Below are 27,527 nucleotides of genomic sequence, written 5' to 3'. Positions count from 1 at the left end.
GTGGTTTGTACATCATAAGAACACTGGGTTAGTTTGGTGTTTAATTTATTTCTATAGGGATTCCAACTTCATAGTAGCAAGTTGTAAGACAAGAAAAAACAAAACAGACTCAGCTAATGAGAGAGAATAATGTAGAAATTGCACAGGATGTGTACAGAGTGCACTACAACACAACATTACATGTATATGTGATGTGGCGACATTATTATCAGTTTAGTATTCATTAAATGACCAAATTAATGTGACAAGAAATGTAAAAGGAAATTAGTTTTAAATATTATTACATTAAGTAAACAAATACTTAGTCAGGTTTGTGACTGAAGGAATTGTCTGGAAGTTGAGTCATAGCAACTGCATTTCCTTTTTTTTTTTTTTAGGTCAAAACGCTTCATAGCTTCTTCAGTCACTCAGATGAGTAGTGACAGTTTCGACCTAACAAGAAGCAAGTCCATATGCCAGGACTCAACTTCCAGATAACTTTACCTAGATTACTAAGAATCTTTACCCACAACTCAAGGAAATGTTTCATTCAGTAGAGGAGAAATTGGATAGAAGATAGAACACTAAGATAGAAGTGTTCCTTGAAATAACTGGGAGATCAGATCTTAAACTGGAAAAACTCTTTCTTATAGCACTCTGACTTACCTGCCTCTAGTTCAGTGCAATCAGTTCACTGCACTGCAACAGCCATGGTGCTCACCTGGAAAAGATACACTGCCTTGCTCAAGGCTTATTGGGTTTTTCAAAATAAGTCCATGATTTGCCTTTCCAGTATCCAGATGACTTTATTTAGAAGGCAAATGTGATGCAAACATCCAGGAGCACAGCAACAGCCATTTTTTATTTACAATTTAAAGGCCTACCAAAAGCTCCTAAAGCTGAAACTTGACATTGTTCTGCTGGGGATATGTGAAATTCAGGTCACTGAAAATATTGGTCCCTATACTGTCACCATTTCCTTACGAGCATGAAAAGACCTGCATAAGAGCTTTCACTTGAATGCATGAAATGTGCTATATAAATAAAGATGATGATCATTGTAAATAGTAGTGGTAGTAGAGCTGTTTTCATTGAACTTAGTGTTCTGTATTGCCGTTTACTGAAAACTGCGCTGTGACATAAACAATTTGAAACCCGAGTTTCTCAGTAGTCTCCCCTGCTTGCAATCAGCGGATCATTCGCCTGAAAATGAGCGAGCAAGACCTGTTTTTCTCAGGAATCCCGGACACGCACACATCGATGCGCCAGGTAAGGGGGTAATGTAATACCTGAGCTCATTGGCGCATAAAATCACGTGACCTCGGTCTTCCACTCCCGCGACACCTTGGCGTTGGCTCCTCCCCCCCCGGCTGTGCTCACCGTGTCAGGTGTCTCAAGGTTTCAGTGAAACAGCCACTCAACGGAAGTTCGCACAGGTAAGACAAAGCTAAACCTGCGTATGGTAAACAACTCAAAAAAAAAAAAAAAAACTTCACCTGAGTGTATCTTAAATGTTGTGTTTTTAGATTTAGTTGTTTATTTGATTTATTTGTTCAAGTTCCGCACGTGCGCTCCTGCTCTGAGCTCACTCGTCTTTCGACGTCATGTCAAACCAGTCCAGCTGCCGAGTCTGTCGCCTGAGTCTCAGCAGGACGTTTAGCAGATAAAATAGTATATAGCAGTATGACTGGGTTTATAGTCTCAAACGTCCTCTGTCATCTTCCTACTACACCTGTAGTTAATGTGAATTCAAACTAAGTCGTTTCCATAAACCACCAGTCTCTAATAAGGACTCCGCCTTACTTATGAATCATACTGTGTCCAACTGTATTGTGGCTAGACTTAAAGTAGGGGTTAAAGGTCAGTGTCCGCCGTTCCCTGATAACAAATGATTGAGATTTAGCTAACTGCTGGTCTTTGCATTTTAAAAAGCTCATATGTCAGAGAGCAAGTAAATATTTCAACATGGGTCCACCTTTGTAAAGGCTTTATTTACGCATTGTTACATTTGTGACCTCTGATCATTGAGTATTCACTGTCATTTTGTCTTTTCCAAAGTCTGATTTCAGGGCACTAATGCATATAGTTAAGTATGTCAGGAGGTATGGAGTTTCAGACTAAAAGCCAGAAGGAGGAGGAAACAAGCAATTAGTAGTGCAATGTGAAGGTGATGGTGTATTAAAAAGAAAGAAAAACCAGATCTCCAGTCTCCTGTTGTGGATATGCAAACTTGTGAATAGTGGCCTACATTTCACAGGCACATTGATAGCGGTGTGTTGATTTAAACTAATAATATTTGCTCATGATGCAACACTATGAAGACGATTTTTGGTTCTACAAACCAGGTCAGGTGAAATAAAGTCATTAAAAACATCAAGTTTGTGTTCACGTACAGGAAAAACATGCCCCACCCTATTCTTTATTTAAATTACTAACATTTCCTGCTGTGCATTGATAGTCATGCTCAGCTCAGCTATACTCTTTGTCGTATCAGGTAGTGGTTACATACAGTAACAAGTACTTGTTTTCCGGGAGTGTTCATGCTCTCAATGTTTTTTTCAGTTGCTTTGGCTTTGTATAAGGTTTAAGGATATTCAAATGAGGTGGACTGGCAACTGTAAACTCAGTTCACCTATGCTTTGCCTCTGAAGGACTGGTGATCGGTCCAGGGTGTGTCTCTGCTTTTCATGCAGTGGTTGTTGTAATTGGCTCCAGCTGCCTGATATCTTGCTGATTATCCATTAGACCCCAAAACCTGCAGTATTAGGAAATAGTCCAAACAATAAAGCACCTAAAAAAAGTACCTGAATAGTGGATCAACTGTCATATTATTGTGTTGTGTCTTACTTGTCTTTCTATATTCTATTCTGTTCATTCTTGCTTCTGCCCATCTAGAAACCCAAACAATAAATAACAACCAAATATTGGTATGTATAATTACAATTTCATAATGGACACAATGTGAAATACAAAATGTATTTACCATATACTATAACTATGACAATGTAGTCATTGGTATAGTTATATATAGCTGTTTTTTAAATGTTAGAATCAGGAGAGTCAGAGCTATGCTAATATTCAGTTTAGTCTAAATTCCTCCCAGTACTACCATTACTACCAGTATTACTTTATATGAGTGACGATATAATAAGTGCACCTCAATGAAAAAGACCCAAGATCAAACAGCTGAACACAGCTGTGAGTTACACACATAATTATGACATACAGTAAAATTAGGACTTATTACCTATCTCAGCTAGACCCTTAAACTGCGTCAGAGGCTCGACACCTGTCTGAGGCTCTTATTTAAGAGAGTGATTGTTGGAGTGACGCAGTACAGTTGTCTTACTCTCTTTTTATTAGGTCCTCTAAGGGTTATCCTCTCATAATGATAATATTCTCAGACTGAACTTAGCTGGATTTCAGGTTTGAACATGCTCCCCTGTGTGTTTGCATGCATAACTGTATGAGCTCATATGCAGTATGTACATGCACTCATGATTATCAGGAAGTGGACGTGTGACAATGACAGAGAGAATGTTGCAAACTTGAAAATCAGTGAACTAAATTACAAGATAGTTTCTCTTCGTACTTAGACTTTGACTTTGGCACCAACTGTCTGAAATGTGTGTGCACATCAAGATACATTTCAGTCGTGTTTATTGTTTTAAACAATGGCTTTTTTTGTCCATGTAAATCTTGACTGTTATTGTCATCATTGTGGTCGCTGTGTCTTAAACACACAGCTGGTAGATGTCAAGTTGATGTAAGCGGAAAAAAAGTAGACTGATCACAGATAAGAGGAAGGAAAGGGCTGTGCTTTTCTCAAGATGAATGTTCTGTTGGAAACAAATTGTTTGGGAAATTGTCTTGTCCATGTAGCTTACACTTGGTGGGTTTATGTTTTACGTGTTTAGGTAGCCATCAGAGATGGAAAGCGGTCCATTCAACCGAAGGTCCTGGGCAACACAGTCCCTGCGTATCACTGCCAGGGAGCTGTCACTGGTCAGTGGCCGAGGGAGAAGCAATGCCATAGCCGAACGTTTCTCGAAGTGAGTCACACCTGGTTTTCAAAAATGTTTGTTGTTAATTTCTGTTTGAAAAACTATCTGGAAGAACTTATTGAAATAAAATGCTAAAAAATATCATTCTGTTGAGGCCAGACGACTACCTCTCTCAATCAATGTTTTTACATAAGTTATGTTAAAAATAGGAGCTCTATATGACTTATTCAGACTGTTGCTGTGTGTGCTTTAGTATTTCAGTTCTACAGCATGAAAATAGGTTCTCAGTTGTGTGAGTTAGATAACAATTTATTAAAAGTGAATGTGAATAAAGCCTCTCAGAGTTTTTAAAACTTATTATTTGTGTCATACAAGAAGAAATGTGATGATTAGTAGATATGCTCTGCTTTGAGTCACCAGAGGTCAGTGTTGTTTCCTTCTCTCTAAGGTACCAGAAGGCTGCAGAGGAGTCAAGTGCAGAGAAGAAAAAGGAAGTAAGTTCCTGATTAAGCTTATTGAACAGGATGCTAGAAACGTTTATTTCCCAGATATATCAGTTTACATGTACAGTTTATGAAATGTGTCATACAGCTGTTCCTAAGTTTAATAGACAATAGACAAATGATGGCTTAGGTTTTTTTACATAAATACCATTTGTGGTTTTAAATCTGTAGTATATCTTGCTCATGGTATTGTAATAAGTGCATATGTGCTTTATGTCTTGCTTCATTTGCTCAGTAGCCACTGGAGGTGCTAAACTAATTACTGCATGTTGAGATGAGGAGTGCACACAAACACACACTCACCATGCCAACACTTTGTCTGCGCCAAATGTCTTGTCCTGGCTGACCTCTCATTGGCCACTTGTTGCGATGGGCAGGCTCCCAAACCCATAATCCTACTTCAGTGTAATCCCCTTGCAGTGCTCTCTTTAGTTCCAATTGCATGCAGGTTAGCAGCTTTGTCTGTGTGAAAGACTGATAAACAAACCTGGACTGAGATTAAATGAATTACCGACCAGCTATTACCATGCACAAACATAAGGTAATGTTATTGTTGTGTGTAATAATTGTTTACCAGTGTGTGTGAGCCAGCTGCATGAAAAGCCTGTTAGCTTCTTTAGTCTTTGTTTATATATGAGGCTGTTAATGACAATAAAATAGTTTTTGCATTTCTGTAGATGTGTGATATGATTCCTAAAAGTTAAGGCTACTTAGATATAATGTTTAACACAGAGAACAGAGAAAGATGCTCTGCACGCCAGTTTCTATGAAGCAATGCAAGTTTAAGTTGGCAGGCTCACTATTTAGACCTATTAACATCTAAGTGCGATTCATTATAACAATTATCAGAAACTAGTAGTATTTGTTTATTTGAGTTGATGCCACTGTTAGAGAGATACAGAAGTATATTTAAAATATTCAGGACAGCACTCTATGTGTCTGAGCCAAGTTTGAATGAGTAGTGTAAAAGGCCATCTGTTTGTCTGTCTGTGTGTACAGTATGTGTTGGGGAGGTGGGGGAAGGGGTATGATGATGAAATGAATAATCCTTTAGATAAACTATAGACATTTGTAAAAAAAATAAATAATAATAATAATAACATAAAGAAAAACAATAGTATTGTTGATTTCAGCTTAGCAAAATATGAAGATTTGCTTCCTTTTTCTGTTAATTACTCTCATTAAGGAGGGAATTTTCCCTAACCCTAACCTAACCTATCAAATGATTTATTAAAATGTATACAGTTAACAGACTGATAGTTACATCTGGTCAAGTTGAGTCCACAGTTTAGATATTCTTACAATATGTATGTCAGTATCTTTTACTGTTACAGTTGAAGTTATTCATTCAAAATGATGAATTTCCTCTCCTTCAACACTATTTTGGCAGCAGGCAAATAATTGTGCTGAGTCTTCCAGCTCAGAGGGCATGAGTCAGGGCAGAAAAGACCATCTATTGCAGAATACTCAACCAGTGAAAAACACGAGATGTGTTAGGTACAGCTGTCTGTCCTTCCAGGAAGTGGTTATTACATGAGCTTAGTGAAAGAATCAAGGTTTTTTTTATACATAGATTTTTACAGAATACAATTACATTATTTGGTTAGAGTTTTATAATTAACTTTATAATTAACATTTTAGTGAATGTCCATCACAGTAATCTATGAATCCCAAACTATATCACAAACATTGTCCTGATATTTTTCCTTCCATCTTGTCATTCTTGTCATTTTTTGCTTTGCTTTTTTTGCCAAATGTATCGTGCAGTACGTAGATACATTATTTAGAGGTATTATCTTCTGAAATCACCCAAGAGTGGAAAGAGTCAAAGCCGACACAGTGAACAAAGAGTTAACTTTTCCCTGAATGTATCATTTCCTGCTTTGGTTTCCTGGGTATTCTGACTCTCTCTCTCTCTCTCATTCCTGGTGTTCAAGGGGTTGGGCTTGCTCTTACGAGTAGATTTTGCCTAGCGGCTAACATCTGGGAGAGCTCTACGTTACGCTGTCTCACATTGAACTGCTCAGAAGCACATACCAAAGGACTCTAACTTTCCTTGCTGGACAGTTGTGGTTGCACCTCGTTTGACCACTCCATCGCTTTCATAGAGGTTTCTTTTTTTTTATTACTACACAGTGAACAATCTTGTCACTGTCCAGTTCCTCCTGTCCACACTGGACTTGCCTCACAAAGACAGTAATTGTGCCTCATTTTTTGTGCTCCTTTGTGTTTTTGTCCCTTTTGTCAGCCCTTATATTTCTTTCCTTTTGTCTGTTTTCTTTCTGTCTATGTGCATGTTGTGCATGTTAATATAATTTATTTATAGATGTATCAGAATAATTTGATGTACCAATAGGCTGAGTTATTCAAATAAGTAAATCTTCATCATTCATTGTGTGTTTTTGTAGTTTTGGTTTTAATAATATAATAATAATAATAGCATTTAAATGTTCCTTACTTACCAGAAGCTTGGCTACAAAAGCTCACATTGTTCGCTTAGATTTTATTAGTTCACTTATACAATGGTGATTTATTCTCATGTTCACATCCCCTTTTTTCAACGGGTCATTCCTCTTTTATAATTAAGGAAGTTCTTGCGGGTCAAGCTGTAGTAGTCTGCCTCCTGTTGTTTTTCATGCTGTTTGCTGCTAAACGTGTTTTTTCTTTTGCCATGAATGACTGAGTGGTGAACAGAGCCCTGCTCATAATCTTTTTTTTTTTTTTACATCTACATCTACAACTACACATCTACAGCTCATCTCAGCTACAGTATTTCCTGGATCAACTTTTGAACAGCTGTTCACCTAATCTGTCAATGAAGCCAAGCTCCTATTCAGGCATTTCCTTTGTTTCATGGTACTGAATTGGAGCTTGGACTGTATGTTTCTGTCAAAGGGGAAAAAAAACTTTTTATAATTTAGCTTTTAAAGAGAATCCATCTATTGATTTTAATTTGGCGTGTTTTTGTAAGCAAATTGGTATACTCACAATTCATGTCGTACGATCTGTTCTTCTCTTCTTCAGTCTTGTGTGACATCCTCCCTGCGGTCAGGTAATCTGAGTGATCTGAAGAAGCGCTGGGAGCAAAGAGACCAGAGCAAAGGTGCTTCCATCCAACCTGCTAGCCAACCCAGCGTTCGTGCCAGACCTCCCTCCTTAACCAAATCTCCTTCTATCAGTGAAAACACCCCTCCATTAAAGAGTCCTGTCCTGCTGACTGCTCAGGGAGGTCCACCTGTTAATAGTTGTGTCCAGCAGCCATCTGCAATTCCAGAAGCACCCAAAGCTGAAGAAAAGAGAGGGATGGACAAGGATGAGCTACAACACAAAGGAAAACCTGAAAAGGTTGAAGACCAAGCTCCAATCAGCCCCTGTGCCTCTTATGAAAAACCCAGCGTGCCACTGAACAACCTGAAGATGAAATTTGAGAGGGGAGAGGACACAATGGGCAAGGTAAACCATTTAGCTATTTCAGTGCTACCATAAGTAAATAACAATAAAAGGAAAATAGGCTTTGGCAGCCACTTCTTCAGACACCACAATTAATCCTTTAATAAGCACCAGGGCATCCTCTCAATACATTCATATTTATTTAAGTACCTACAAAACCCCTACAAAAGCCCTAAGGCATTAAGATCATATGTGTTTGCATCAATACTTCATGAATGAGACTCTTTGTCCTCTTTTTATCAACAGCTTTAGCAGCTGTGCATGTATTGGCCATGTTCCTCACACAATAACTACATCCAAATAGTTGGGATTTATTTTGCTGCTTGTTGCTCAGACTTGTAAAACATGGTTATAATTTGTGAATGCCCACTTGATAAAAGTGCAGAATGGTTTTGGCATGCGGCTTACTACAGTATGTTGTTTTTCTGACCATTTTAAAGGTAATTTATGAAGCTTGCTTACGGGTTTGTTTACAACTTATCTTGACTTACAGCAAATAAAATATAACTAATACCAAACTTAACAGTACACAACAAGTCGTAGTGTTATTAATCTGCTACTTTACACTTACAAATTGCAATAAGAAGTCATTTGTTATTGATAAATAAAGAAAACTGATCCATCTAGCAATGATACGTAATGGCTAAATACATAAATAGTATTTCAGTCTATACAGAAATACTGAGAAGAGTAAAATTATTCATATTCTTTTGTCCTGTGTTCCTTTTTCTCTTTTCATTGGATTTCTTTCTTTGAAATAGGCTTGTTCCACTTGGATTTACTTTACTCACTCCACGTTGTTTCTCTCCAGCTCTCATTTCTGTTTCTTTACACTCACTCTTTTCGCCTTTCTCTCCCTGAGCCCCAAACAACAAGCATGCTACTCTTCACCTTTCACAACAGAGTAATGCAGAAACATTCCTGATCTAGGGTTGTTCGCCTCAGAGGCACAACTATCTTTATCAAATCTTTCCTCAGTGACAGTGTGTATTTTGGATTTTTCAGCACTCCTGCTTTTCAGGTTTAGGTTCCGGCGTGTATATTACGTAGCTGTCACAAGACCTCCGCTGCACATGAATTAATATTCATAATCTAGCAAAAGTTACTTAAATTCTGCCATTGTGTCACAGTTCTACAGTAGCCTATAAAAGAAATACTCAACTAGTCTGAATAACACTGGTAAATTACAAATAGGAAAGAGGTAAAAAAGCTATGTAACATTCAAAGGATATACAAGTTGAGCTATATCACAATATAAGATGAAAATTTATTAAGCCTGTATTTTTAGGGAGCTCAATTGCAATAGGGAAATGGATGCACTTGTATCAGTCCTGGTGACCTGTGATATTCCTCTGTTGTGCAGACACGTTCAGTCAGTTCAGGCAGTACTTCACATACTGAAATGACAATTTAGCATAGACCTAGTGTTTGTGTAATGTGATTTATCATATACTGTACATTGATGAAAAGTTACAGATAATATAAATAAAAATATCAAAATGTAAAAATAAGTTTATAGTACAGTAAAATAACTCATAGGTAGGTCACAGCCGGGATTCTAACCTGCATGGAGGGTGGCGATCTTACCACTACACTATCCAGCCACCCGTCTGGTTTGTAGTACTGGTTTTGTTATGGCCTTCTGATCCTACATCTCGTTTTACTCTTACAGGGTGGCAGGGCAACACTACGCAGTACTTCATCAGAAGACATGGACCAACACAGCGGTAATGAGAAAAACAAAAACTGATATAATTTACTGACTTTATGTTGTTCTCAGTAACTGTGTTTACTTAATGTATTTGTGTAATTGATAATTAATAGTACTTGTACTGATGAGTAAAAAACTGGGTTGTGGTGAAAAGCTGCCACAGTTTTCATTAGATCACTGCAGCGAGGATATTAACTGAATAAAGTGTGATGCTTTTGTCTGCCTTAGGTCTGTCTGACAGAGTGCTGGAGTCATCATCCCTGAGGGAGAAGATGGCCAAGTACCAGGCTGCTGTTTTAAAACAAGGCGCCACACAATCTGTGAGTTCAGGCAATAGCTGCTGAATTAAAGTTATGTAATTACAAGAATACTTTGTTTTGTGTTTGTTTTTGTGAAAGACATTCAAACTTATTAAGAGTGTTTATTAAAATTTTAATGAAAGCTGCTGTAACGGCCCATTATCATTAAATCATTAACTCATTAAGCAGGTTCATGAAACAAACTGTGCCCACAGCCCAGTTAATTGAATCGAAAATAAATATCAAACAACTATGTATTGTAGTATTATATCAGAAATATGTGTTACCACATATTTGTAATTGTTTTTAAATGATAATCTCTGTTAATTGTGAATCAAGAAACTGGCAAATAGCTGTATACTATGTATAACAATAACACATAGGTAAAACAAACACATTTGTTTTTCTTTTTTTGTGCTTTCTCTAGGTTGTGACTGCAGAGGTACCAGCTCCAAAAACATCTGCACCTGTACCCCAGAAACATGTAGCTGTGTCTGAGTGTAACGGTGAGTCTTAGTGGGTACTCGGAGGACACAAGATGTGTATAAAAGTACAATATTAATATTACCAAATTATTATGGAAACCAGGATAACGATTCGATTGCACCTTTAAATTTTTTACTTTTGTTGTGTGTTTTGTGTGTTTTAGGTGAGAGTAGTGAGCCATCCAAAGCATCCAGGGTGAGTCAGTCAGACCAGAGACCTGCATCATTACTAGAAATTCTATTTCACACGTTGTTGATTATGGATAAATGTGACTTTACTTGTGTGTTTAGAAGTTCTGCCCACCGGTGAAGGAGGTTTGCATTGCCTGTCTCAAGACTGTGTACCCACTGGAGAGAATGGTGGCTTATCAGCATGTCTACCACAAAACCTGCTTCCGCTGTGTTCATTGCAACACAAAGCTCAGGTTAGTCTCTCTTATCCAAATATATGCTTAATTCTTAATTCACATCGTATATTTTGATTAAAGCATTAGGTATACTTTAGGCGTAAGTCTGTTCAGAAACCATAAACACGGAAATTACAGTAGTGTCTCCACCTTTGCTGCTCTCTTTTTGTAGCCTTGGGAACTACGCTTCTCTGCATGGTAACATCTACTGCAGGCCTCATTTTGATCAACTGTTTAAAGCCAAAGGCAACTACGATGAGGGCTTTGGGCATCGGCCTCACAAGGAGCTGTGGGAGCCCCGAGCCGAAGGAGAAGAAGGTGAAGAAGGCGAAGAAGGCGAAAAAGCTGTGAAGCAAGAAGATCAAAAGGAGCCAGTAGCAGTAAAGCATCGGGTCGAGAGTACTGCAGACAAACAGCCATCCCCAACTGTGGAAACATCCTCACAGGTAAAGGTTACAGACCTGACTGCCGAATTGGAGACACGTGTGCAGCCACACGGCCCCTCTGGTGAGAAACATCAGTCTACAGAAAGACTGGCTGAGGCACGCAGGCTGAGGGTTGCCTGGCCTCCTCCTGCTGGTGAGAACCCCTCTGAGACAGCAGCACTTAGTCCAGTCACCGAGGCAGTTCCTTCAAGCCGACCCTGGAGAGCCAAGTGGCCCCCAGAAGAAGCTGTACCATCGTCCTTCCAGAGCTCAGACCGGGCTGAATTAAAGAGCCTGAGGAGGAGCTCTTCTCTAAAGGAACGTAGTCGGCCTTTTACGATTGCAGCAAACCCCCGTCCTGCAGCAAAGCTGGGTCCAAGGGAGCCTCGTCGCCCTATAAAGAACCTGCTGGAATTGAGAGCATCATTTGAGGAAAAAAACCCACCTGAAGAATCACATAAAGAAAATAAACCAGATCTCCAGGAGGTAAAACATCAGGAAAAGAAAGGGAATAAGATGCCTCAGATACAAAGTGGAGAAGCGGCACGTGAGACTCAAAACAAGCAACAGGAACATAAAGAAGAACAAGGAAAGCGAGAAGCTGTCTCAGCAGGAGATGACAAAGCTGCAGTGGAAGGAGTCTCCTTGAGAAGCAAGTCCCTTGATATCTCACCACCCACCTCTCCACCTTTACAAGCAGTAGAGAACCGCGCCTCCAAGGATGTGAACTTCTGGGAGCAGGACAAAGAAGGAAGTGATGCTGAGGAGCTGAGTGCAGAGGATATAATCAAGAGGAACCGCTACTATGGAGACACGGAGGACTCAGACTCGTAGGAACATCTCACGGTCATATTGTCATACCCATCTACGATATTACACATTGCCAGTTTTGCTTTTTTCAGTTTATAGGTAGATGATTCATTTAGCTTTGCCAGATTTTATAGTGTTACATGAAGTTTTCAAAAATGTGTAATAGGTGTGTGTATGTGCATATGTTTGCCTTTAACTCCTGAAGTACCAATATTTGATTTTTTTAAAATTTAATTTAATTATTTAATTATACTGGAAGTTGGGCCTCTTTTAAAGCCAATCAATGCATTTCTGGACCTCATCTTCTGGTCATTACACCATCAGTGTCAGTGTTTGCAGATGGTGTCCCCCAAAAATCATTATACTTAATGTGGTAGGGTTCTTTTACTGTAAGCAGTACCAGGCCTCATGGGTATTTTTGCCCTTCCTAAAATCCAGATTAAGATCTAAATGTCATACCAAAAAGGATACACTTGTACTGTACTTTTAAGACATTATCTGTGCTTATATTTGCATATTTCTTCAATTTAAAATGTGCAAGAAGTGAAAACAATACTCAAGCAATTATCAGGATTTGAGAAACCTTAAAGCCAACATTGTACAGATCATGTCTTTTCTCAGGGACGAAGACATTGTTGGTGACGGGGCTCCCTCATGTTCAGGTGCCTTTGTACAGTATATCCTCTTGTGGCATTCAGAACTTTTCTTCTGACTGATTTTGCTTGTGTCTGGTTGGACCCTACTTTAAATCTGCCTTCTCGGGGGGAAGTTGTGCCAGTTCTCATAATGTTAAAGTGCAGTACAACATTGTCCTAACAGCATGAAAATAGTTGACTCAGCTGAACAATCCAATCTGTAGATTATTCAAAGCTTCTACTGATTCTTTCTAATAATCATTCCAGCCAAGTATCTCAATATATATGATAATCTCTTTTTCTTTCTCGATTAACATTTTCGAACGTGATCTAGTTTCCCTGTGGTAAATGTTTGCACTGCAGAATATTTTTTAAATTTTGTTTAATGACACATTGAGCATCACAGTCAGTTATTGAATCATATTCAAATGTATCAACAGGAGAATGCTGAGTTTGCACAAAGCTGATACTGTGTCATGATACACCCTAACTAGATGTTAGATGTACTGTGCCCGTTTTGTGTCGTTCATGAGGAACAATCTTTTTTGATTCATTTTCATTAGTTCAGGTTAACTGAAAAACTGGACTTCTGCTTGAATATATAAATTCATCCAGTATACTGTAAACGTGCTGTAGAGATAGCAGCTTCCTGATGAATGCACTTATTCATGAAACCAAATTTAGTTTTTCAGACAATAGTCAGTTTATGTTGTTATGGGAGCCTTTGAGGCTGGCAGAGGCATTCAAAGAATCAAGCCATAACTCTAATTTAGCCACAATTAGCCCTCCCCCAACACTAAATGGTAGATGTTATCTTCTTCCTAGAAACAATATATCCATCAGATGATGAATATGTATAATTTTGAGGATCTGAACTTTTTTTCTACAGTATGATTTCAGTTACATTTTAAGTTATCAGACGGTACAAAATGTTTCTCATATTAAACTTGATAGTTTAAGAAAAAGCATAAGCAGAGCAGTGCAGTGTATGTAAATATTCTTTATTTTTTTAATTATATTTGGCAGGTAAATAACCTTTGTGACAGACAATGGCTGACATACAGCAGAAATCACAAATATGATCTTAGAAAAAAACTAGGTCATTTTGATTTTCAAATATACCTGAGAGCAGCACATGTTAGTGATGGCATCGTTTTCAACATTCATACCTTTAATAAAAGATTCAAATGTTAAACTACTTTGAAATGTGTCATTTGTTTATTTTTACCCTCACAGGGTTTGATACTCCAGCAAATTGCTCTTCACGATTTTACCTTTAAAGACAACTGGTATCCATTTTATCTAAATACTGAGCCACAGAAAACACGTGATAGTATACTAACCTTAGCGTCCTTTTCTTTCATGCTCAATTTGTTAAAATGCTCAATTCTTTCAATGATGTAAGCTCATAAACAAGAGGATGTTTGGCATCACTTTCTTTACTATATAAGTTTTTTTTGTGTTTATTTGTGCATGTGTGCAAGACAAATGATAAGAAACATATTTTAAAAAATGTTTGTTACACTTTGGTACCAAGTGTCTCTAGAGAGGAAAAAACACGCAGAGCAATTTACAAGAGGCAAATAAAAAAACTTAAACTGACACATGAGTAAATGTTGGTCTGAATGACTTTTAGGTTCTTCTTTGGACATGGTTTTGGTTTAACTGGAACTTCTTTTGGGTGCAGATGTTCATCAGAAATCGGAAGTCTCTCTGCATGTTTTAAATGACAACAGCAAAAAAAATGAATAAATAAAACAAATACCTGATTAAAAAAGGCAACAGCTACACATGATTATAGCCAACCTTGTTTTTCAATTTGCTCATTCTGTTTTAAACAATTTAAGGCCAAAATAAGGTTAATGTGGTGCACTACAGTTTCCTTCCGCAAGATTTTCCCAGTCTTATCACTCTCACCACTGAGTGTCAGTAATAGACCATCAATAAGAACAGCCAACCTCTGCTAATAGGAACAGCATAGCTGCATGCTGTCAGTGGTGCTACAGACTTGCTGAAATATATTAATACAGATAATGTTCCTCCTAAAATGGACATATAGTTTCCATTTGTTAGCAGGGGCTGCTCTGTCTGGATTTTTACATTCATTATTCTGGTAAAACCCCTTTTTGGTGTTTTATTACATTTGCACTGTGTAAATAGTCAAAAATAGTGTTTTCCCCTTAAAAACCTGACTGGTTTAAGAATATCTTACAGTATAAAACCATTATAGGCACACATGTAATATTAACATACATTATTTTGATAATTCTTAATAAAAATATATATACCAGCATCTTAAACCATTCTTACAGCATGAGGGAACCACAGTGACCTCCTACACCAAACCAACTTCCACATACAGGAACATCTTGGAGCCTGTTGACTTGGAGGTATTCAATTGCTAATCTCCAAAATGTACCTGAGCCCCACTCACTCTCTCTTGCTCCTATTTCACCTCTCAGTTTTCATTTCCTCTACTGTGCTCAGCCACTGAGTGGGTGCAGGTCCACTCTGACTTTCTCTCCAGCGCTCATCATGCCAATAGTGGGGTAGAAGCCTTCTGCCGGTAATGCCACTTCCCTCCGGCCCACAACCTTTCCATTTCGAGTGAAGAACACCTGTTCAAACAAAAGAGAGCATAGAGATTACATGAATGTTTGCCTGGTTTATGTGTCCCTGGTTTTATATTCCTAAATTTTGACTGTATCTCACCGTGACCTTCCTCCCCTCCAAATCTTCTCCTTCATCCACCTCATCATCTTCAATGTTTGCATACAACTCATTATGAACCTTGCTAGGCTTAGGAAGCTCATCGAGGTCCCAGTCATCTACATCTACATCATCTGCAAGAACCCAGACAAAGAGTCAGAAAGACAATTGGAGGCTGCACCACATGATGAGACACAGCAGGGGAACAATGTAAAAATGTTCACCTCCTCCGTCAAGGTTGAAGTCACGTGGAAACATGATCCCACAGCCCATAATGTCACCTTCAAAGCAACGTGGGCCAAACGGTTCCCCGACCCCGCTGCCCTGGAACAGCTTTCCATCATCTACAGGGAGGAACAACAGGGAACCCGAATCAAGTTTTATGCAGGACAAAAAGATGGAACTATCAAACTCAAAACAACATTTGTCACTGCTAACATTTCCACAAATCTTTTTGTTTGACTGATCAGTGCAAAAAATCCATTAATTCACTTTCCAAACCTCTGATCCTGTTCATCCAACGCACATTGTATAGACAGACAAACAAACTCCCACTCACTTATACAGTCAATTCAGGGTTTCTACAGGAATCTGCATGATTTAGACTGTGGGAGGAAACCAGAGCAACCAGAGGAATCCCCCGCACACACAGGGAAGAACATGTCTCAATTACATTATTGGAACCATAATAACGTAGGTTTTGTAAGATTTCAGCAATGCACTGTTTTTCCTCTAAGAAGCTAAAGGAAGTTACATAGGAATCAAATAGGGTATAATGTTGTGTTCATTATGAACATAAAGTGTTAATTATTGATATTAGTAATATGTTTATGATGCAATAATTGTGTACAATACAAAAGACAGAACATGGGACACTGACACTACCTTAATACCTTAACACTACCTTAAATATGGATTTCATTTCAATGCAAACACTACAGAGAAAACAGTGATAGATGCACACATTACGATCAGCCAATACTCACCTGCATGATAGGCTATGGACCCTCTGCTCCAACCAGGATGTCTGTTTTTAGGGTAGTCCTGTAAATCAAGAGAGAAAGTAAATAAATAGGACACAAGTCAGTATATTGACGTGCACTTCAATCTTTTATATATAGGATATACATATAATTTAATACATTTGTTAATATATGTGGGGTGTATACCATATTAAGTAGATAATTTTAGTCAGATTAAAATTCACTTTCACAAAGCTGATCTTCTACACAGGGAAGGATTCTTGAATTTAAAAGAAAAACAAAACAAAAAAACAAACAAACAAAAAAAAAAAACAGATCTAATTCTAAGAGGTGTAAACAAAACACGGATGTGATGGTAGCCAGTCATAAGCATAACCCTAACGTGTTGGAAGCACGACAAGATAAAACTGTAGCTAGAGCACAGAAATAAAGAGATAAGATGTCTATAATGACTGCTATGTAAAAACAGATAATATGAATTTTTCCTGAAGCAATAAATAAAAGAAGAATGCACCATAACACATTTATCCTTTATCCAACATAAGCATTAATTAGCAACTGTTAAGCATGTGTTACCCTGAGAGAGACACCTTTGTTTTGAATATTGTAGCAAGAGGTAATGCTTGTGGAGGTGACGAGGGAAGAAACAAAACCTCAGGAATGGCCGCTTGATGGATTTATAATGCTCCACTAAAACCACAGACACCCCGAGAAAAACAATTCCTGGAAAACAATCAGCGAAATGACAGAGCTCTATTCTCTACGCCGTCTGACCCCGGGGGAGAAACATGCCCACACACAGTAACTAACAGCGGAGGAGTCAAGGGGAGCTTAAAGTTGAGGGTGAACTTAACCGTGATCCACCACCTCCCAGACTGTGGATGCAATCATACCCTGGGAAGAAAGACACTTAATCAATTAGTGTCCAACCCAGCGGAGAACAACAATATCTGAGCCATGCCTCATTTTGTACCTGTACCTTTCATGATATGCTGACTGCATCCATAGCAATTATTGCGCTGATCTGTTTATATTAAAACAGGATGTGAACAGTGAATTCGTGATGATCTCATGCAAGGCCAAAGACAGCTGATTGCATCTCTGATGTGTAAACATTCACAGTGTTCTCACAGAGCCAACTTATTTCCAAAATATGTATCGTAATTTGCTGTCATCGTTTGTGATTAAATACCACCAAACTGAGCAAATTAATTAGGATATCAGCCTTAGCCTGAGGAACTCCTGCATATTTTAAATTTAGTATTATTCTCTTTTATGGTGTTCATGTATGAAAAGAGGAAATTAAATAAAGAGGTGAATAGAAAAGTCGGACGTTCTTATCTGTTAGACTTATTTCTCATATTTGCCTGCCGTATTCCACTTAACATGGTAGATTAACTTGTAACTGGAGCAACCGTCTTTCTATGGAAAACCAGATGCAGGGGTAAAATGAGACAATATTTATTCTGTTGTTAGCTTTTCCTCTTTCAGTCATCCATCACTCGGACTGGAAATAGTGAGAGCAAATGGTACATATGAGGATGTGGGACAATGAGGTGTGGGGGGGGGAGGTTTTCTTTACCGACAGATAACCACAGAGTGTGTCAGTGTCAAACTACAACAAGGCGGCTGTTACCCTGCGTGCCAGCCCCAGGGCGATATAACACTTCTCTCCAGCATCTGTGATTTCCAGTTCATAGTAGTGGAAGCGCGTGTTGAGAGGCCGACGAGCCTGAGCCAAGCCCACGTCTACGATGCTCTTCCCTTTCCCAGTGTACTCGAGCAGCTGAGGAAACAAACACACATCCAGCAAGGTTATGACTGTTCACAGGAACATTAATGTTCCTATAAATTTCCTAGTATCCAATATAGACCTTACTGGATATAAAGATAACTATCCAAGCAGTATTAGGCTATGTGCTGTGCAGTCTCAGTACGTTTTTGCAATTTTCTTTTTTTCATTAATTAACAGGATCAGGATTTAAATTTTTAACTGAATAACTCATTTTAAAGGGCAAAACAGAAAAATGTCTGGAGCTATATTAATCGAAGGCTAATTAAAGGTTCCAAGCTGCAGTAATTCATGTTTAAAATATGCACAACATAATATATAACAAGAGATCAAAGTACTCTGAATGTGTATGATGTAATGATCATAACGTCTTGTGAAAGCTCACTCATGGTGTGGACCCACCTGAATATTATCATCTGCCTATTTGTGATGGTGACGTTTTATCTTTTTAAGCAACTGTTGTCCTGCTGTTTTTCTTTTAGCCTGCAAACTCAAAATCTTAATCCACGATAAACTAAAAACCCAGCACTGAACAGCAGACAAAAGAAATTTAGCAACTAGCTAGCAACAGATAAAGAGACTGAAACAAAACTTATTTAAATTCACTACATTCAGGGGTTTTGCTGCTTCAACCTAATCTGAAAAGATGTGTGGCCAGTGTTAGTGTATGTCAGCAAATTTTAAGTGTACTACAGAGTCAGTTATTCTTCACAACCCACGCAGCGACCCGAGGTCCTGCCTCATTTTCAAGGTAGTTTCTGTTTCACATTATCTGAAACACTCAAACAGAATGCAGTACTCATTCTCTTGTACACCGTCTCTTTCTTTTTTGTCAGAATATATTCACAACCTCGAGAGGTAAACAGCTGCGTCGGTGTGCCGTGTGACTACAGCTAACCTCGTTTAAATGACGGCTGGGAGTAAATCACTCACCAACGTGTAAACACCTGTGCTAGTTACAGTTTACCGGTAGACAATATTGATTTTCTTCTTAATAAACAGAAGTGTTTAACACACCTGCAAGTCAACATTTTAAATTTGTGTCCAAATGCCTCACCTAACATGCAATCACAAGTCTCAGCAAATTACAAAAGAATACCACTTCAAGCTATTGCTTGGACAAATTCAAAAGAAGTGCAAATGTAGTTGAAGGCGGACAGGACCCAGGATGCATTAATAAAATTGTCACTGTAAACCAGAAAGTATTTAGACAAACCTCAAAATCAGCGCAAACTGCATTAACCTGCTTTATTCCTCAAGAGCCTGAAAATCCTATAGAAAACCACCCATGCTTTGTTACCGACATGCTTTGTTTTTTCTGTCCTGACAACATTCAAGTAGTATTAAGATTTGCATGTGTAATTGATGAGTTGTGGGGAGTTCAGACTACGGTTTGTGGGCCCTGCATTGACACAGGACAGGGCCAGATTTGCAGAAGTGAATGACAAATAAATGTGCGGGTGGCATGCAGGATATGCGCTTTTGCCCAAGGGTGTTTCAGCTGCGTTCTCCTCCCATCCTCTTTCAATTCAGGTTTTGTGCATATCAACGCCTGACTCAGACACAAACACTGGAGCCCTGCTGTCAGAGGGAAGGGTGGAGACCAAAACAGATATGAAGAGAGTGGAGGTCAATGTGCACCGCTGGCACAACTTCTTTTTATCTCAACATTTTTATCTTCAGCTTAGCAACAGCTAACATTTACATCTGAATTTACAAGTGTGCACTTTGCCTCATTGATTTTCAATATGGATTTTTTCGGACTATTGATCACAGATTCACACAGATATACCATTTCCATGTAGCGACTCCACAGATTTAACATTGTTTGCACTCTTATAACAATGTTTGACACTCACAGCACATAAAAGTGATCAAAAACACTGCAGCAGAATCACAGCTATATTTCTTAAAAAACATTTATTATTGTTTTCTCTACCAAAGCAATGTATCTGTATTCCCCAAGAGGGTGGTGTTCCCTCTGAAATTTAAGATTTGCTATGAGATATAAATATTTCATGGGTAAAAAATAAATGTAAATCAACTAAATAATCAGTTCAGTATAACTTTCAGCTTCCAATAGGCAGAACCTTTTGATGAACTTTCTGATTTGTTTTGGAACAATAATCAGGCGTGTGCAGTTTCTCTGTGTTGTATCCTCGCCCTCATATGAGTCAATCATTCCACTGCGTGCACCTTTTAGGTAAACAACCCGTCACAGTTTTATTGTGCTTTAATCCTTTTACCAGCAGAGCAAAACTGGTCATAATTTAACAGTAGAAATGTTCTTATTTTGTCTAACTCTCTATGCTCCTGACTTACCGTGCCTGTCACCTTGATGTCATGGAGACGGGCCCAGTCCTCTTCATGACTGTCCACTATCATCAGTCCGTCATCTTCCTCCATACCCCATTCTGCGTTCAGGTCCAGCAACACTTCTTCCCCCAGAGAGTGCATTCCCACAGCAGGGTAAAGAGCGTCAGGAGAAGCTGGGATTTCTACACTGCCGACCTGACCACACATTCACATGCAGCATGTTTAGAGAAGTGTGAACTGAATGAAACAAGACAAGCTCACTTGTTAATGTATATGGGTTGCTACAGGTAATGCAATGGTAATGAAGTACTTACTTCTTTGCCATTCTTGGTAAAAAAGACTGTTAATTGTCCATCGTCCATCGAATCTAGAGATATTCCACAGCCGATTCTATCACCTCTGCAGCATTTAGGACCGAACTGCTGCCCTACAGTGTTGCCATTATACAGCCTGTGGAAAGACACGTGGGAGATGCTGAATGTTAAGATTAAGTTATCTCCATTTCAAAGAGTCTGTCTTAAAGACAAAACATCTACATCTTACAGTAAAGGTTTGAATGCCCTGGTGTTTGTACTGGGAGATTAATGTGTTAAGAAAATGGCCACAGTATGAATTTAGCCAGAGACCTTTGCTGCAGGTTTATCACATAATTAGCCGCCATCTTTTACTGACTCTAATAAAAGCATAAACCGTAATGACCTAATTGTTTACTATATTAACATTTACAGTTGTTATGTGGTCTTATGTCTTTTGTATCTGACTTCCCTGCAATAGAAGCAGTGATGTCTATTACAGGCTTTTTTCAATTCTCAGAACTGTGCGAGTGCTTTAGAGGAAGTTTCATGGTGTTGTAACATCAGTCTACAGTTTATTCTTATTAACACTAGGACAAAGCTAGGAAACCTCCAGAAGGTAAACTTGCGCAATCAATCCTTGTACCTCTTCGGCTACTTTAAAGAGCCAGTTCAGCATTGATGTGTAACTTCTACAACCTTTGCACCGCTCCTGACACATCAGACCAAGTATTGTGGGGTCACACTGACTGGCAAACCACTTACAGTTCCTGTGACATATGCTTTGTAGGACCTTCCCAAATTTATTCAACTGAATAAACAGAAAAAGGTACTTTGCTTTTGGTTCCTCAATCCTGTCAAGAGCAAAGACTTAAGTGTAAGAGCAACCGAGGTCTGTGGGACTGTGTGTATAAACACTGTGCTGCATCTGAAATTGTGTATCCATAAGAACCTGTTCAGTAAATGGAAATAAAATCATCAGTGACACATACTTCCCATCATCAGCATGAAAAGCCACAGAATGTGGCAGCCAGCCTGGCTGATGGTCCAGTTTGTATAACTGAGGCACCAAACCAACAGCAATCATCCCCCTCACTCCTGTATCGACGATGGTGACCTGCAAAGACCACAGGCAGATTTATCGCAATGGAGCAAGAAAGAATTCAACACTGCAAATTAAAATCCCCTTCCTCGTGAGATCACTTTTTATTTTTAAAAGGAGACAGAAACTTATTTTTCACTTATGTAAAATAACATGATCTTGAGCATAGGTACAACAGAGCCGGAAGCAAGTGGTATTAATATTTATTCTGAGTCATGTGGGCAGTCATTTCTTTCTTCCTCTAACACATCTTCAGATAGCAAACTGCAATTTAAATAATGCTCTTTTACCTTTTGAGATCTGAGAGTCATGAACTACTCATTACACATCATGTGTGGGAGGCTGTTATACAGTCAGATACTATGACACAGAACAAGCAAGACAAACTTTGCTGAGACAGAGGAAGAGAATTGTAGTTGTGTTCAAGTTTAAGCAACTGAAATATTATAGTTCAGTGAGCAGGACGGGAGTTCACAGAAGTAGCAGTAGTCATGAACAAGTGAATCAGTACAATCGTTGTGGTGGACTGAAGTTTGCCTTCTAGTTAAACAATTGTGAAGGTAGGAAAAAAAAAATCATATACAAACAGAAAAGGTTTTAAAATGCCCATAGGAGCTGCCCATGTATTTACTAGAAACTGCTGCTGTTCCTCCTCTCTACGGCTCTACCCCGCATTTTCACAAGCCATTATATAGCATTTTATTTTTAGGTTGACTCTGATTCTCTTTTCACTTCATGGAATTTCCAAACCAACCTGAAACTATACAGTATCTATGTAAAACCACACACTGGGGTTCAAATTAAAACACTGAAGTTAAGATCTGGCTTGTGCCATTGTTATCATAACTCAATACTGGCCATATGACATCATCCCTAGGGATCCCGACGTGGACACAGTCCAACCAGAGCACTGCTGGTAAATCCAGGGCAGGCAGAAGAGGAAACTTTTAAGTTCTTTCCCATGACCTCAACGCTGGCCTCATGGAAGTAAGGGGGAATATACCACTTTTTCTTCTGTGTCAGTGTAAAACATACATGACCAAAAATCTACCATCTACTCAATCTCAGTCACGAAACTGTCATTTAGTAGCTCAAATGCCCATTTACGCAAATCGATTCTCCCTCCTCAGGTGTGACACCCACAAACTGAGTCATAAGGACAAAGCAGGAAAGTATGAAGGTTAAAAGGTTCAGTTACCGTCTCACTACACGTCAGACTGGGGGAAGATGCGTGTTAAACAAGTTTAAACAATGTTACTCTGAGAAAGAGACACTGTCCTGATATGTTTTTGTGTCTAGATTACCAAGAACAGTGAAAAAAATACAAATAAAAACAGCCCCTGATTTGAAATAAGCGGTGACTATTTCGGTTTTGTGAAACCGTCAGGGATAGAAAAAAAAACGCCACTGAAAGCGTACTGCATCAGTTTGAGCACCAGCTCTTAAAGCCGTGATTCTTCTTTTGTCAGAGTATTTTATACACCAGTAGTAGTATAGTAGTATATAGTAGAGAAGTAGCAAGCTGGCAAGAACACAGGAGTTTTATTGGCCTCTGGTTAGGACTAAAGATTACCAAGGATTACTTATACACTAAGATTTGTAGTTGTCTCAGTACCACATGTAGCCATTAACTGCCTCATATTAGAGGTTTTTTCTTTTAACATAAGTCAACTGGAAACATTAACCAACTCAGCAGGCCAGCCTCATGGAAGAAAATGCTAACTACAGCTGGTAACATCTGCTGTGACAGTCTCTGTCTGAAATCAAAAACCCATTCCCTCACGATGCTGCATGGTAAATCAGACACCATTTGTTACACTACTACAATACTACATGATGTGGCACGTGAGCTGCAGGACTTCCAGTTGTAGCAACAGTAACTATGGAAAGCAGGGCTCACAACACCCTTTGTATGACATGAATCAATGTTTTGTAGAGTTTATTTTGCAAAAACAAAACACAGGAAACGTGTCACACTACAGGCTGTGTGTAGACTAAATATCTTTCTGTTGTTCTGTGTCTCATGTCATTTATTTTTTCTAAAATATATTGTTGCCTTTTCTTATTCATAAACAAAAGTAGATGCACTCAAAAGACAAAAAGGTATACAGTACATTCAAAATAAGATAAGTTAGATAAGGATAAGTTTTCCTTCTGAACAATGACTGAACATCAAAGCAGTAAAAATGGCACCGTTTTGCCTGACAAAGTGGCTCAGCATGCAAAGTATCTGCTGTATCTATCGTAATAACTGTTCTTTGCTATTTTTTGTGCTCTGGACAGAGAGTTCATTGCTGACATTGGCTTTGGTGTAAATGATGTGACTTCAACAATCAGCAACAGCTTCAGCAATTACTAAACACAGAGTCATAGTACACAATTTACACAGAGCTGCCAAGTAATTCCACAAATCTATTTCTAAACTGAAACAACTTTTTATCTCAGATGTGTACTTTTAGAAGATGGAGGTGTGCCTTCAGAAACGTTGACTGCCAAGTCTCCTTTTATCTCACAGAATGCAGGCAGCGTCCTACATCCATAATTTATACTACCACAATAAAGTTAACGCTCCATGGTGGAGCACCGTGGCAGATAAATAGTTAAACTGCATGCCACGTAAACACAGTGTCTACAGTTAGGGTCCAGCCGTGGACCTTACCCCCCTTCTCTTTACACACGATTGTGTGTGAAGACAAAAATACCCTAAAAAAACATTTGTATGAAAAATTGACACTGTACTGTTTTGACAGTCAGTATAAGTAAACATGAAATCACGTTTTACTAAACAGAAATAACTCCACAGGAACAAAAGACACACTGGCTTTTACAAAAAGCTCCAGTTTGAAGGGTCAGTTTTCTTAAGTGTATCTAAACTTAAGGGTTACAAGAATTTATACGTTATTATAGAAATGGGAGCACAGATAATATTAAACTGTAAACACAGTGTAATACATACATACATACATACATGTAGTATAGTTTCATTGAAATCGAAAGGCTGGGCAGTCAGAACAACAAAGATTATACCTGGTGTAAATGGCAGAAAACGTGTTGAATTTAGGTTGATGATGCTTAGATAGAAATATTACACTAACAGAAAGCAACAACATGGGAATAAATGAAGCAGCTGCACTCTGTGGTGCAAAAACAACACTCCAGCAGACCAGCTGAGTTCCAGTTTGGGTCTAGTTTCCAATTTAAACTAAGACATTTCATGATGCAGAGTCAAGCTGCTGAGCTGTGAAGGTTTTATGCGAAATCAAATTATTAAATAACCTGTATAGATATAACCTTGATTTCTTAATTAATTGCCTCTTTAAATATTCTCACTTATTTGTATAAAGTATTGTCACAAACTGAAAGGAAATCATTAACTCTTACTTCAAAATAGCGGTTTCTTCTTGACAACGGCCTGGCCGCCACAAAACAGCCCACTTCATCTGAATTCCCATGATACCTTCAAAGAGATTCAAAAACTAAAACATTACCATAATACTAATTATTTCTGTCAAATTCAAAGTGACAAGTTGGTTCAGCAGGCAAAAGAAAGGCTGCAACATAAAACCAGGAAGTGAATGACACGATGAACATGGCTCATCACTGTTACCTGAGTATGTCTCCGTCTCTAAGCATCCTTTTGAGCCGCTCCCTGTATCTCACTGCTCGCACCTCACGAATTTCTCTGATTCGCCTCCTCCAGTTCAGAAAGCGGTAATGAAGGTTTATGTCGTCCATGTCTGAATATCATTACAGTCTAGGGAAACAAATCAAAAAGATTAATAATTGCTTTAGAAAATATCATCTTTATGCTTCATGACTTTTTGACTTTACACTCTAGTGACTGTTGAAAATGCAGAAGTCAACAACGCACAAGATGCAGTCTAATGGATTATTTTTGTGTATAGTCTTTGGGGATGCTTCACACTAAGCACAACAACCATAATGAACTATAAAACATTAGCAGCACACTCATAAAAGCTGTCAACTGAAGAAGGAAAAAAATGAGTCACAGCACAGGTTCTCCTTATTAGACAGCGAATATCTCTGACCACGACATGATTACTAGTGTTGTCTGACAACAACAAGGACCTGGGTTTGATCCTCGGGCCAAACCCTTCCGTTGTGTGTTTGTGTTTTTCCATTTACGTTTAATCCCACATTCCACAGACAAGCAAAGGCCTGGACAGTGACTGTACGCTGCCAAGAGGCATGAACGCAAGTCGCCTAATTGTGTTATCGCTGTTAGCAAAAACAATATTGGTTTAACTGTTTTTCTGCCATTTCATTCCACATTTGACCAGAAAAAAATCAAAAGCATCTGTATCTGGATATGTTGGCTCTGGGTATACAATAACCCAGAGAAGCGAGAGAATGCTTTACTGATTTAATGTATAGTGGTTTTTGCTCTAAGCCTGTTCTGGTCTAGACTAGAGGTAAAAGAAAAAGTTGTTACTTTTTCTGCTTACACACCAACCCTTCACAAATGTAAAATTGTTTTAAAGCAGTAATCAGTATGTGTTTTTCATGCAGATCCTGTCTCACATGGTCTGACAGAACTAAAGAATGATAAAAATCCAACTTTCCAACTTGATGTCACTACACATATTGGATAACTTCAATATACATATACATATATATATATATATATATATATATATATATGGATATAGATATATATATGTATATCTATATCTATATATAGATATATAGATATATATATATATATATATATAGAGAGAGAGAGAGAGAGAGATAGATAGATCTATAGATATAGATATTACCATCCATTATCCTGAAAAATGCCATTCTACAAGCTACAAGCACCAGGTATCCTACATGAGTACTTTTCTGTGTTGATACTAACACGTTTCTTCACATAGATAGTAGACTGTACGGTTTCTAATGATAACACGGCCTGAGTAAGCGATCAGCATACTTTTCCCATCACTGTACATGTGTAATCTATTAGTCAGGTTATGATGAAGCCAGATTGACTCCGGTGGACCTCTGATCAAATGTATAACTGAGTATCTAAGCATGTTAATAGGTGGATTTGTATGGATCAGTGGGTCACTGGACGATCATTACAGTATGGTAACAGTATCGCACTTCATCGTGTACATGAAATTTGCTAGTGTCGTTACAAAAGCCTGAAAATGCTGCCTGTTCCCCTTAAAACATAAAAGCTGCATCATTTACGTGAGTAACAATAAAACCAGCCTGTATAAGAAGTGAAGCTGAGGTGCTGCCTGGTGATGTATTTTTAATAAAAGTAAACAAATAAAGGAGATATGGCCTCAAAACATTGTTTGTTACGTGTTCACTTCCAGGTTTCACCAATTTACGAGCCTTCCGTAAAGGCAGCATCTCATTTCCCAAACTACCGTCAGTGCTCGTTTGGCCGGCTAGCTGCTCTCAGCGCCCGAACATTATCGTGCTGTTTGGCTAATGATACCAAGTAAACATGAATATACCTCGGGATACACCCACACTATTCAAAGCCCGGTTGTCTCATACTGATTCCTTACTGTTTTAAAACTTGTATCGCGCCGTCCTTCGGTTTTTCTTCCAATTTTAAGGAGGTGAAGTCTGTCACTTTATGGCCAACCTGCCCCACCGGAAGT

General features: G+C 38.5%; 2 protein-coding genes across 3 annotated transcripts; one reads left to right on the top strand and one right to left on the bottom strand.

Moving 5' to 3' along the window:
* The first annotated feature begins 1,344 nt into the window (after positions 1–1,344).
* LOC113153775 (LIM domain and actin-binding protein 1-like) lies at positions 1,345–13,903 on the top strand. 2 transcript variants are annotated; one of them, XM_026347561.1, is made up of 10 exons: positions 1,345–1,415; positions 3,897–4,031; positions 4,432–4,477; positions 7,511–7,939; positions 9,609–9,663; positions 9,876–9,967; positions 10,374–10,452; positions 10,596–10,627; positions 10,726–10,856; positions 11,011–13,903. In XM_026347561.1, exons 2-10 carry the CDS (start codon positions 3,910–3,912, stop codon positions 12,095–12,097), a joined length of 2,073 nt encoding a protein of 690 aa, XP_026203346.1. In that variant the 5' UTR covers positions 1,345–1,415; positions 3,897–3,909; the 3' UTR covers positions 12,098–13,903. The 2 variants fall into 2 exon arrangements, with proteins under 2 accessions (XP_026203346.1, XP_026203345.1); XM_026347560.1 differs by having other exon boundaries at positions 10,723–10,856.
* LOC113153778 (SPRY domain-containing protein 3-like) lies at positions 13,694–27,527 on the bottom strand. Its single transcript, XM_026347584.1, has 11 exons — positions 27,432–27,527; positions 25,511–25,657; positions 25,285–25,360; positions 21,794–21,918; positions 20,823–20,958; positions 20,515–20,703; positions 18,037–18,186; positions 16,404–16,461; positions 15,642–15,761; positions 15,421–15,551; positions 13,694–15,326 (listed from the first exon to the last, which is right to left on the bottom strand). Exons 2-11 carry the CDS (start codon positions 25,636–25,638, stop codon positions 15,192–15,194), a joined length of 1,248 nt encoding a protein of 415 aa, XP_026203369.1. The 5' UTR covers positions 25,639–25,657; positions 27,432–27,527; the 3' UTR covers positions 13,694–15,191.

The sequence above is a fragment of the Anabas testudineus genome, chromosome 5 (assembly GCF_900324465.2).
Source record: "Anabas testudineus chromosome 5, fAnaTes1.2, whole genome shotgun sequence".
Lineage (NCBI taxonomy): Eukaryota > Metazoa > Chordata > Actinopteri > Anabantiformes > Anabantidae > Anabas > Anabas testudineus.
This window is presented reverse-complemented; position numbering and strand designations above follow the sequence as displayed.

What these genes read in the sequence shown, in the direction of transcription:
- LOC113153778 (XM_026347584.1), bottom strand. Translation starts at nt 25,638, where the DNA reads ATGGACGACATAAACCTTCATTACCGCTTTCTGAACTGGAGGAGGCGA. An exon ending in GTCCATAGCCTATCATGCAG is followed by an intron (nt 15,762 to 16,403) that starts GTGAGTATTGGC and finishes TCCTCCCTGTAG; the next exon opens with ATGATGGAAAGCTGTTCCAG. An exon ending in CTTCAACCTTGACGGAGGAG is followed by an intron (nt 15,552 to 15,641) that starts GTGAACATTTTT and finishes GGGTTCTTGCAG; the next exon opens with ATGATGTAGATGTAGATGAC.
- LOC113153775 (XM_026347560.1), top strand. Translation starts at nt 3,910, where the DNA reads ATGGAAAGCGGTCCATTCAACCGAAGGTCCTGGGCAACACAGTCCCTG. An exon ending in GAGAGGACACAATGGGCAAG is followed by an intron (nt 7,940 to 9,608) that starts GTAAACCATTTA and finishes TTACTCTTACAG; the next exon opens with GGTGGCAGGGCAACACTACG. An exon ending in AGCCATCCAAAGCATCCAGG is followed by an intron (nt 10,628 to 10,722) that starts GTGAGTCAGTCA and finishes TTGTGTGTTTAG; the next exon opens with AAGTTCTGCCCACCGGTGAA.